Source organism: Emys orbicularis, chromosome 23 (genome assembly GCF_028017835.1).
Source record: "Emys orbicularis isolate rEmyOrb1 chromosome 23, rEmyOrb1.hap1, whole genome shotgun sequence".
Taxonomy (NCBI): domain Eukaryota; kingdom Metazoa; phylum Chordata; order Testudines; family Emydidae; genus Emys; species Emys orbicularis.
Window position 1 is genome coordinate 9430387 of NC_088705.1, and position 12542 is coordinate 9442928.

General features: G+C 46.0%; 1 protein-coding gene across 1 annotated transcript in view; it reads left to right on the forward strand.

Annotated features, from left to right (window-relative positions):
- The first annotated feature begins 5328 nt into the window (after window positions 1-5328).
- MACO1 (macoilin 1) overlaps window positions 5329-12542 on the forward strand; it is a 50500-nt gene continuing 43286 nt past the window's right edge. Inside the window, exon 1 of the mRNA XM_065421651.1 lies at window positions 5329-5486. Coding sequence (XP_065277723.1) covers window positions 5407-5486 — 80 coding nt within the window. The 5' untranslated portion in view covers window positions 5329-5406. The remainder of the gene's footprint in view (window positions 5487-12542) is intronic.

Genomic DNA, 12542 nt, shown 5'->3' on the forward strand with positions numbered 1-12542 from the left:
AAGCTTCCCCCGATGTTGTTTATGAAGTACCCCTCTCTGGGGACAGATACATGAAGGACTTCAGGGCTCGACTGCTAAATTCCCACATACAAAGCTTTAAATGAAACCTTACAAAAATTCGGCCATTACAAAAAGTTAGGAAAGCGATGAAATGCACCCTCCCTTCACAGGAGATATAAAACCCTATCCTGGGGGAAAGATGGGCTAATACAGTGGTTCTCAGCCTTTTGTTATGGTCATTATTATTTTATTACCATTGTGCCTAGGAGCCCATCATGGACCAGGATCTCATTGGGCGAGGCACAGAACAAACAGAGGGTTGCTGCCCCCAAATGCTTACAACCCGAGTAATATTTCTCATATTGCAACTGCTTTTCCACAGTGGGACCACCTCAAAGCCCCTGCATTCCCATCTAGCTGGGACCCCCTTCGCTTTTAGCAATATATCAAGGAAAAGTGGCCCCCAGGTAGAGAACACCAGGGTTAGCAGACAGCATTTTATGCAATCTAGGGCATTCCAAAAGCAACATACTGTTGCTGCTCTACCTCTGCCCGCTGCAGTTTGGCTCAGATAAGCAGAACGATGAAGACTGCCAGACTCCAGATGTCGAGATCTGTTCAGCCTCTGCTCCCGAAACACCATTCCTGATTGATGTGTTTACCAGCTGGCTGAAAGGCAGGACATTTCACTACCAGAACGCTTATGCTTTGTGATCCAATTCCATCCAGGGACTTGCTTACTGCCTTCCCTAGACCAACAAGCCACTGTTAGTATTGGAAAGAGGAATACTTTAGAAATGAGGGTCATTATTGCCTATTTTAGAAATAAAATTTCTATAAGCTCTCGACAGACTTTAAATATATTCCTTTTCACAAAGAAGCACTGTACCTTGCTTGATTGAAGACTGTTTGGGTGTGATGGATGGACAAATCGACTAGTCTGGAATCGGAACATGCTTTTCACATCTTTCAGTAACCTGCACCTTATTATGCAGTAGTCCAAGAGCCAATAGTAATAATGCACCGTGAAATAACGACTTCCAAAGGTGTGAGTCCACTGACTGTCATTCATCCTAAATGATCCCACCATGGTTTACACACTGCTTAAGAATCTAGTGGCACACATACGCAAATCAATTCTCCCACCACAAAAATGCAGCCACCTCTAGGAAGAAACACGGCAACTGTTGAACACAAGAGCTTAGGGTGGGAAGTGAAGAACAATACTAGTAGTCAATGGTCCTGCAGGGGAATGTAAGGAGACTTAACATGATAATTATCCAAGTTGGAGTTTGGCTGAGCTAACACCCCTTATGCTGGGGGTTGGGTGAAACCATGTTGAAGCTGGTGGGTAGCAACAATTAATTAATTAAGCTCCCATATGGAATAGTTGAAACAATAGGAGCCACTACCCAAAACACAGATGACCTGCAAAACCAGTGAGGAATGTGAATTATCTGAGTGGAAGTTTTTCACTGGTGACTAGATATTGTTTGCTGGAGAGGTGTGAGAGTAACAGAGGCAGCTGAAACACCACAGAAGGCAGCAGGGAAGCACTTGTAGCATGACCCTGAGATAAAGCTAAGAGAGCTTTGAGGTTAAGTGCTTGCTGAAAAGGGGCTTGGAACTGTGAGCAAAGAATTGGTTCCCTGTTTGATTCTTACTCTGATCAGGAAAATAGGACTTAGTGTACACTCTTTACAAATAATCGGGAGTGCATTAAAAAAAATACTAACTGTCATCAATTTCTTCTCCCAACAGAAACCACCTGCAAGACCCCTAATATTGGCTAACTGCTCAGGTCAAACAGGGGAGCAACATTATGTACTGAGTGCCATCAACGTGCTCAGTGCTGTAGAATGAGGTGGATGAGATGGACCCTACCTCAAGGATTTTACAATCAAAGTTAAGCAGACAATGCCTCTTAGCCACATAATTAGGATGACCAGACTAGGACCCTATTGTGCTACGCACTGTACAAACCCAGAACAAAAACATGGTCCCTGCCACAAAGATCTTACAATTTCATTAATACTTGACCCAATTCCTTGAGAAGTAGCTATCAGAGAAACTGAGACTTCACCAGGAACTGAGAGCACTCAGAACCTTGCAAGATCAGACTCTATGCATCTCATTGCTGCACATGAGGTGCTGAAAGAGACTGAAAAGCAGCACAAAAATGGCATCTGCAAAGTTTCTGAGAAGCTCAGCTTGGAATAGCATCTCCAAAGGGCAGTGGTAGTGTGCAGCTTGAGGGTATTTTGGAGGTGTGTAAAGTTCTTCTTTGGTGAAATTGGTGCAGGTGATAATATTGCATACCTATGCCCAAGAGACAGAAGCAGTGTATATGAATGAGGAGAAAGCCACCTACTGGCAAAGAAAAAAATACCAGGCAGGCAAATGTACATTGTAAATTCTAGGAAATTGTAGGGGTAGAGCCACCACCTGACCCACATTTGGCAGGTGATCCAGGCAAATTCACTGACATCCACAAATCCTCCCAAAGTGCTCTCATCAGCCACCTTTAGCAGGACAGAGGATCCAAGCACACTCTAGACCCATCAAAACAGAATGGGAGTAGAAGTGGCAGCAGGGAGAGATGAGAAGAAAGGACAAAGAATACAAAAAACAAAACAAAACAGTGAAGAGAAAAAGATGGGGGGAGGTCAAATCAGAAAAGTAAAGTATCTAGAATGTAAAAGTGACGAACAGGAAGGGAAAGACAAGCAAGGGGGAAGGAAAGGCAACATTTGGAATGTATGATTTAAAATTGATTTGGCTATTATGTGAAAATGTTCCCAGCTCAGAGGAGAAGGAGGGGACAGTCTCTCTGCAGACTGAGCTCACATTGTATACTGATCACTTTCACATAGTCTGTGAAAGGCTCACACGGAAGGTGATACTTTGCACTTCTCTCACAAGAATGTCAAAGTCAACATGCCTGAGTGCTTAGGCAAATGTTATTATCATCTCCATTTTAGTGATGGAGAAACGGAGGCACAACATTTAAGAGACTCACCCAAAATGCACAGTACAGCCCCAGTCCTGCAAGCAGCTCCATAGAGAGAGCCGCCTTCACCCAGCCACCTGCCCAGACAGATCTCAGGGCAGCATCTGGACTTCAATTAGGTCTTGACTGCACAATAAAGTTGTGAGATTAGAGACTGATTTAGTTAAATTGATACACCCGCTTGTGTGGACACTTATTTTGCTTTAAAAGTCTTTTGTATCAATTGAATTTAAGTCCATTCTTACTTCACAGTCAAGGCCTTAGAATTGGACCCAGACCAAGGAACAGAACCCAGTAATCCCAACTCCCAGTCTTTTTGCTCTAACCAAACAGACATTTGCTAGTATCTTTGACACTAGTTAACAATGGAATGGCCAAGAGGGAAAGACATATGCACTAAGCAAAGGGGACTGGGAATTTACCCATCTGAAAACTAATGCATCACATCCTACATGTTGGTATAACTTCCTTCTCATCTCATTCTTATCAGCTTTATTCAATATAGACATACTACCCAAGCTGCTAGTGAACTCCCCACATCCTGTCTCAATATGCCAGCAGCCCAGCGTAAATCCTGGGAAAGTCCCGGTGATTTCCAAATCCTGCAGAGAAATCAGGGTATTGTGGTGCACAGATGTTACCGTTAGGGAGCACTAGAAACGCTTGTACAAATAAGGTGTAGCCGTGCCAGTCCCAGAATATTAGAGAAATAAAATAGGCAAGGTAATTACCTCACCTTGTCTCTGTATAGATAACAGGAGTATGTGGGCCAGGCCCATCCCAGGGGACACCATATTGCTCCATTCGCTTGGCCTGTCACCATTATCAGAGCATCTCCGGCCTCAGCGTGAGCCTGACTCTGCCACGCCCAGTGCCCCCAAAGGGGGGTTCCCTCAGCTCCCGGCGCGTCCATGGATAGGGTTACCACACGTCTGGGTTCTTCTGGACATTGTCTCTTTTTTGAGCCTCCTTTCTCTGTCCGGGCAGATTTACAAACAACTGGAAAGGTCCCCCGGGGGGGTTTTAAATAAATAAATAAATGAATAAAAATAAAATAAATAAATTAATGGAGATATCCTATCTCCTAGAACTGGAAGGGACCTTGATAAATCATTGAGTCCAGCCCCCTGCCTTCACTAGCAGGACCCAGGACTGATTTTGCCCCAGATCCCTAAATGGCCCCCTCAAGGATTGAACTCACAACCCTGGGTTTAGCAGGCCAATGCTCAAACCACTGAGCAAGAGCCCCCCCCATTGATCTGCTTCCCTAGGCTGGCGGGGTCCCTCAGCACCGGCATTGAGCCCAGGAGCAGCTGATACCTGGCACTGGTGGCTCTACTGGCTGGGCAGGCCTACCAGACCACCCCACCACTAACCTAGGGCCAGGCCCACTCCTGCCGACCTCCCATTGGCCAGACAATTGCCACCCTTTCAAGGCTCGTCCTATGGCCCAACAAGCCTAGGGAGGTAACCTCTGATTGGCCAGGCCCTGGTCCCCGTCCCTTTTTGATTGGCCTGTTATAAGCCACGGTCCCCTCTTTGGTCCGACAGTTGGAAGGGCTGGATGCGCCCCCTTCCCTGTTCAGGGATTGGGCGGCTCAGCTGTCATTCGCCAGGGATTTCTCTTCTCGCTGATTGGTCAAGCTGTCGGTCAGTCACTCTAGAGACAGGGCGACGCGGCGTCCTGGGCGGCTGCGTTATGAGACAGACGGAGCGGGACAAAGGCCCTTGTGTCCTCTTACTTTTGGACACTGGGATTTCGCTCTCGCGTTCCTGATAGCCTAGTAGTCGGTGAGGCTGTCAATCAAAACATGTGGGGGTGGGACTATAATGTCAGTCAAAGATAGAATAATCCCTCTTTTTGTCCGTTTCCGAATGGATAATGTCCCGCCCACTCTTGTTTCTATCTCTGATTGGTCAACCTTGCTATCACTCATACTGTGGGGCGCGTGCCTGGTGCGAACGCCCGGGTGGGTGGGGTGAGAACAAAATCTCTTCAAGTAATTGGAGGGTGTGCTGTCAATTCACCCTTCTTTCTCTCCGCGAGACGTCACTCAGAGTTTGGGGCGGGCCTGCGACCAGAACGTCGTGGGAGGGGCGGGACAAACTTTTTGATCGGCTCTCTTGCCCGTCCGTCCGACCCTCGCTGTCGTTGATTGGTTTGACCTTCCGTCGATCCCATTCTGTCATCCTCGGATTGGATGTGGTCGGAAGAGGCGGGGCGGGGGCGCGGCGTGAGCGCGCGGGGACGCGGCGGGGAGGGACGGCCCTGAAATTATTTTTATTTCTTTGTTTCCAAAGGGAGGGGGGGGGAGCGGGAAAAAAAAAAAATCTCCCCGGCCTCGAATGGTGGTGCCGTGAGCCAGGCGGGTCCGAGCGAGCGCGGGGCCGGGAGGATGAAGCGGCGGAGCGCGGACTGCAGTAAACTCCGGCGGCCGCTAAAGCGGAACCGCATCACCGAGGGCATCTACGGCAGGTACTGGCCGGATCCCCGCTCCCCTGCCGCGGGCGTCCCCTCCCCCTGCCGCGGGTGCTCCTACCCCGCCGCCCCTTCACGGCCCTTCCCGCCCCGCGCCGTCTCCGCTCCGACTAGCCCCGGCAGGACCCTTCCCCCGGCCCGGCTGCCTCCGGCCCCAGCGCCGCTCGCTCCCCCGCCCCTCGGGATCCCCGTTCCCGGCCTGTCAGTGTCCGCCCCTCCCCCTGGCAGCTCGCTCCCCACCCACCCGAGGGACGCGGCCTGTCAGGACGGAACATCCCCTCCGTCCGCCCGGCTCGCGGCGCCTCGCACCCCGCGGCCTCAGCGCGGGCAGCTGGGGCCCGGCCGGCTCGGCAACCGCCGCTAGGCCGCACTCTGGGCCCGGCCGGTTGGTTTCCTGGCGCGCTCCTGCCCCATGCCGAGCCCGAATGACTCCGCCTCGCATCCCACCGCTGAGCCCTCCCGCCCAATGTCTCCTGCGAGTCCCGCATCGCCTCCCTTCAGGCCCCCCCGCCTCCTCCCAGCCCTCCCCCATCGCCTCCCTTCAGGCCCCCCCGCCTCCTCCCAGCCCTCCCCCATCGCCTCCCTTCAGGCCCCCCCCACTGCCTCCTCCCCCATCGCCTCCCTTCAGCCCCCCCCACTGTCTTCTCCCAGCCCTCCCCCATCGCCTCCCTTCAGGCCCCCCCCACTGCCTCCTCCCCCATCGCCTCCCTTCAGGCCCCCCCCACTGCCTCCTCCCCCATCGCCTCCCTTCAGGCCCCCCCCACTGCCTCCTCCCCCATCGCCTCCCTTCAGGCCCCCCCCACTGCCTCCTCCCCCATCGCCTCCCTTCAGGCCCCCCCCCACTGCCTCCTCCCCCATCGCCTCCCTTCAGGCCCCCCCCCACTGCCTCCTCCCAGCCCTCCCCTATCGCCTCCCTTCAGGCCCCCCCCCCCACTGCCTCCTTCCCCATCGCCTCCCTTCAGGGCCCCCCCACTGTTTCCTCCCAGCCCCCCCACTGCCTCCTCCCAGCCCTCCCCCATCGCCTCCCTTCAGGGCCCCCTTCTACTGCCCCCTCCCCCATCGCCTCCCTTCAGTCCCCTTCCACTGCTCCCTTCCAGCCCTCCCCCATTGCCTCCCTTCAGGGCCCCCCCCTCTGCCCCCTCCCAGCCCCCCCATCGCCTTCTCCCTTCAGGGCCCTCCCCCATCGCCTCCCTTCAGGGCCCCCCCACTGCCTTCCCCCCCATCGCCTCCCTTCAGCCCCCCCCCACTGCCTCCTCCCAGCTCTCCCCCATCGCCTCCTTTCAGGCCCCCCCACTGCCTCCTCCCAGCCCTCCCCCATCGCCTCCCTTCAGGCCCCCCCCCCCACTGCCTCCTCTCAGCCCTCCCCCATCGCCTCCTTTCAGGGGTTTCCATACTTCACCTCCTCCCAGCCCCCACATATACACATTGTCTCTTCATGCCCACCCCCCTCACAAATTGTCTCCTCTCAGAGCCATGCTCCTCCCTTCAGGGCCTCTCTCTCTACTCACATTGTCCCCTTACCTCTCATAACTCCCCCCACCCCCACACATAGACCCTTCTTAGAGCACCCCCAATGCTTCCTCTCAGAGGTTCCCTTCCCCTCAAAGTCCCCCTCGCATTGCCTCTTCTTCCTGTTCAGGGCCTGACCCCCTTTCCCTTCCTCAACAGCTGCCCGAGACCTTTACCCTCCCCCTGTCCTTCTACAGACTTAGTTGAGATGCTGTTTTGTTTCTGTGTAGTGGTTCCCCACACCCTATCTTTCTGTATAAACCGGGGTGAGGGTGGGTGGGAGCTGCTGGCCAAGGTCCTGTTGGTGCTAATTGAAGGAAGCAACTTGGGGAAGGAGATTTGTTTAGAGTTTTTCCACTCCTTCCCCTCACATTTATCCTTCCAGAACATTACATCCGTGGTTCTCAAACTTTTGTACTGGTGACCCCTTTCACATAGCAAGCCTCTGAGTGTGACCCCCCCCCCCTTATAAATTAAAAAACACATTTTTATATATTTAACACCATTATAAATGCTGGAGGCAAAGCAGGGATTGGGGTGGAGGCTGACAGCTCGCGACGCCCTGAGGGGTCCCAACCTCCAGTTTGAGAACTCCTGCATTACATGATGTAGTGAGGGGCTTAGCATAATGTGCGTATCTTGAGGACTGCCCGGTTCAGAAATAACAATTTGGGAGAGTTCTCCCACATATCTCAAACAGAGCAGAATAATGTGACTTCAAGAAGTGTAACATTGTAGATAACTTGCCATAGCGATTTGACAGCATGAATTTGCATGAGTGGCATTGTGGATGCAAAGTTTTGGCGGACAGCAGCATCTAACATGTTAGCAAGGTTAAGGAGTTAGGTTTTTATGTAGGGTATAAAACCTCAGCTAGAAAGAAGTGAAATTGACATATCACCTACTATGATAATCTTATACTCAGAGAAGTTTATAGGACTTTTAAAGAAGCATTTTGAAGAGTAAATTGGCTTATTTTAATCCGAATTAGTGCAAATTGTTTTCTTTAAAGGGACTGTCAATTTAAAAACATAATTCTGTATGAAATCTTATAAGAAACACCTAAGTTTAGTGTAACTGAAAAATATGAGAAATTATTTTTCTTTTTTAGCTTATTTGTGCTTTTGATAAGCTTTTATAGTCAGTTTCACTGTTTCTTCTGTTTGTGTGGGGTTTTTTTTTCACAACAGGGTAGATAGACATTTTTAAAATGTAAGAAGGTATGCTTGGGTAAATAAAAAAAAATGGCAGCAGCCTCAGGTACAGTCCATGACACTGACTTTTAACTCATTTTTTAAAAATTTACTAGATTGCAAGTTCACGTGTCCCTTTAAACTCATCGAGTTTTTTGGTGATAAACGTGGGTCATATATTAAAACAAGAGCAAGAAAATCTCAGATTGAGAGATCAGTTGATGGTGTTTTACTGTAAACAGTAGCATATCTTGGCTTTTGTTCATTAGTGTTTGTGTGCGCGCGCTAGAAATATGATTTTACAGAGAGAATGGTGAATAGGTAGAATGGGTTTCCACTTGAGATAGAGTCAAGTACTATCAATATATTTGGGCAAAAATTGAATGACCGGAGAATTTGGTTAGAGTATTAGATATTTTGGTGGTTTGGAGTAACTGCTGGACACTCTTTTTTGAGGGTGAGGGGGTTGTCAGGAGGTATTTTTTGCCCATGGTACTTCCCCCTCCCCCACAAATTATGTATTGGTCCCCCTTCCTCCCTGATAAGGGTGCGTTTGCCCTCCTTTGGCATAACCCATATATACTAAAGAGCTGTGTCTGCACAGAACTTTTTTATTAAAATTTTTATTAAAATTGTGGAGCTGCACCACTAGTAGAAAAGATTGGAACATTTTTCATATGGAGTCATGTAATTACTGCTCAGAGTAAATCTAGATGACTTGGTGGTAAAAAAATGCCAGCAGCTGCCAGCACCTTGTCCACATTAGAACTTCTGACTGTGGAGCTGAAACAGTGAGAAACTCTAAGAAAAAGACTTGCTAAACAAATAAAGGTAGATAATTTGGTCAAGAATGGTTCTGAATATGCTTGCATTCCATATAATGGCATGAGTCTTGACTTGTTAAATAAATGGCACTAGTTTTATTTTAAACTTTAACTTTAAATAATAATTCATTTATAAAGTTGGAGATTACAAGAATATCTGTACTACTTAGATGGCAAAAGGCACCTGACTTTTATGTTGTGTGAAATAACTGCATGCATTGACATGTTCCATATATGGTACACAGCAAAACACCATAGAACATCTTTTTGAACAGCTGTTTTGTTAAAACATGTTTTAATCTTAAGAGTATTTTAAAGAGCACAGTTAATTTAAGGTATACTTTATTTGAGTATTAAACTTGGTAGCTTCCTTAGTGGACAAGACACTGTCAACTAAAGCCCTAAACAATTAGGAGAAAACAACGTTTTTGAGCTAGTAAGAGAGGGCTGTCAAATTCAGGTACACAGTAATCATACAATTCTTGAGTAAGAGAGAAATTGATAGACTTGAAACACTGATTGTTGAAAATCATGAGCTGTGATAATATCTCACTTCTATTTCTAGTTCAGTTGAGGTCTGTATATGCAGTAGGTTGAAGATCTGAGAAAATGTGCATAATATCAACATTAGCTTTACAAAAGGGAACCAATTCATAGTGAACTCTGATATAATGAAATTCCCACAGAGTTTTACTTAATTTCAATATGCAAATTGTGATTCTGATTATAGTGACCCTCTGCTTAAAATAAAGTTGTTCTGTGAGAAATAGTGTAACTAGAAAAGGGTTCCTTTGTATTTCTATATTTGGCTGATATCTGAAATCCCTTACCTATAAATCTTATTTACAAATAATATACTGGCACTTGTTTGCTAATTTAATAATTTCTTAACCAAATTTTTCAGAAAAATATAGATTTGTTACTGCTTACTTCTCTGTTTAGTCTCTTGTTCATGTCAAATTGATGGAAAATCTAAGGACAATGTTAAATGTAGTAGAATAACAAAATATTTATTAATTGCTTCAGAGTGTCTATTCTTGAGCAAAATACCATTTGGAAGTTACGAAGTAATTTCATCTTCTGTTTATAAGATAATATTTAGGGGAGCACAGTCGCTTGGAAAATAGTTATATGTAGGCAGACCCTTCTAATCCTACGATCAGTTGCTTTTAAATAGAGATTCAACATTATATACCTTCTTACATCTGAACAGATTTGGGGCGGGGGAGGTGGGATGGATTATTAGGTGGGTGGTTGCTTTTTCAAAAGAATCGTACACAGCTATGCTAGCTGTAGGTATATCTCCAATACGGAGCATCACATTTCTTGTAGTAATTGTTTCTCGTGGAATTCTTTGTTTTACACTTAGGGTTTTCATTTCATATTGACATTTTCTGTTCTGAAAATTCAGACAGCTTCAATGTGCTATTCCAGGAAGAGGTAGGGTAAGCTAGTGTGGAGGGTTTGCTTCTTTGATAACCTAATCAGCAAGAAGTGCTTTATATGGAATGTCTTTCCTTTTTCCTCATCCCTTCTCTTGTCTCCCTTCCCTCTTACCATTTTCACTCATAGTTCAGTATATCATGATATTATGTAAGTAGTCTCTGATGTGATTTGACAGGGTTCTTAAACTTTCAAGATTGGTAAGCAATATCTGTGACCCACCTAAAAAATGGCAATAATCATTTTATAATATCCGGATGATAACTTAGTAGGTTTTGTGTTTGATTAAATGAAGCCCCCAAAGCTGATAGGTGAAACAAACAGACCACTGAATGCATCCTGACTCTATTAAAAACAAAAAACCTCCATAACGCAATGTTGTCTCCTCAATTTTGTATGGCAACCAAGTGACGTTTATGAGACTCCTGCTCACCTAAGTGCTCAGAGCAGCATTTTTGGTAAAGTGAAGTTTACCCTTGTATGCAAAGAGAACATACACAAAGGAAGAAGAGAAGCCATTACTGTTCAAAAGGCAAAATTGTTGCTTTTAATCTGTTTGACTATGTCTACACCAGTTCAGCAACCCAAGATTTTGCAAAATTATTAATGAATTTAGCAATTGTTGCACACTGAATATTTCTCCATTTGGCTCCTGTTCATGGTTTAACTTCTCTGAGCTCATTGGCAAGGCCCCTTACTGTGTTCACACTTAAGTTCCCCTTAAAGACCCACTTCTGCCCTGCTGCCTATGCTGAATCTAGTTGACTTTTATTAAAAATCTCTATTTGTTGTTCCCCTTTCACTAACCACTGTCTGTATCTGTTAGACTGAGTTATTTGAGACAGGACTCTATCTTGGTAGTTTGGAATGTGCCTTGCACTATTTTTTAATTTATTATACCAGTGGCATCTGAAGGCTCCCAGCGAGGGTCAGGACCCCTCGGTGCTAGACGTTACCAAAAACAAACAATGATAGCCTATGGTTATTCCTGGATTTGGTGGTTGAACATTAATAATAATACCTAACTGTTAAATATCTGGGATGAAATTGGAGAAGACTAAACTAAAAGTAAAATTAAGTAATGGTCAAATGGAAAGTTTTGAATACATCAAAGGAAGGACTGTAAGCTAGTTTTGAGGAGATGGGTACAATGGTCCCTATGTTTGTTTTTATAAAGATATTCAGATAAACCCAACCTTTTATGATAACACTCAGACAGGTATTAGATTTCAATATGAAATTTCATCTGGAATGCATTTGAATTTTTGTTAAAGATTTAACATGAAATGATGCTATTTATCCTTCCAAATTTCTGAAGAGGACATGGTGGTTAGTACTTATACGTACCTAAATTTCAGGTAGTTTAAGGTACTGATTGGAAGCTGTAAAGTTTAGTGAGTACATGCTAGACAGTTGGAACAATTAAAATTTGGTGATTCTCTCATCTCTCCGCAGTGACTGTTTCTCAGTTTTACAGATGTTGTGGAGCCCCACAATCTATATATTTTAGGCAACAGGAAAGGAATTTATTTCTGCATAATTACCTTGTAGAACAGACCATCAGAATTGTCAAATTGTAATTTACATGTGAAAATGTAAACTTCCTGTCTCATTGACTGAATACTATGTTTGCACACTAAAACGTGTGCAATATTCTTTTACTTAACTAATTAGTTTAAATGTTTAAGGCCTTTAAAATATGGAATTAGTGATATGTAACTGTACTACATACAGTGCTTTTTCTAGTGTTCATTCCATACATTAAATCAGCTATTTGTGCCTCAGGCCTTCAAGAAAGGGCCATTAAACTCTCGGTCTTTGAGCTGGTCTCCTCTTGTTTTTTCCCTCTCCCCAATTTTCAGCAGTTGCTCTTCTGCTTCTTCCTTTTTATTTTCCTTCTTTTTCCTCCCATTTAGTCTGGTTCCTCATGTCCAATTTGAAGCTACTTCAGGCCATGATTAAGTGCTGTGTAGCGTGGCGTGCTGGCACAGTTGCTGGCAGCTTTGTGCTTGTGTACTGCAAGTGAAGCTTCAGATGCCAATGGTGCAATCTCACAGTCTAAAATGATCATTGCTTCTGAAGTA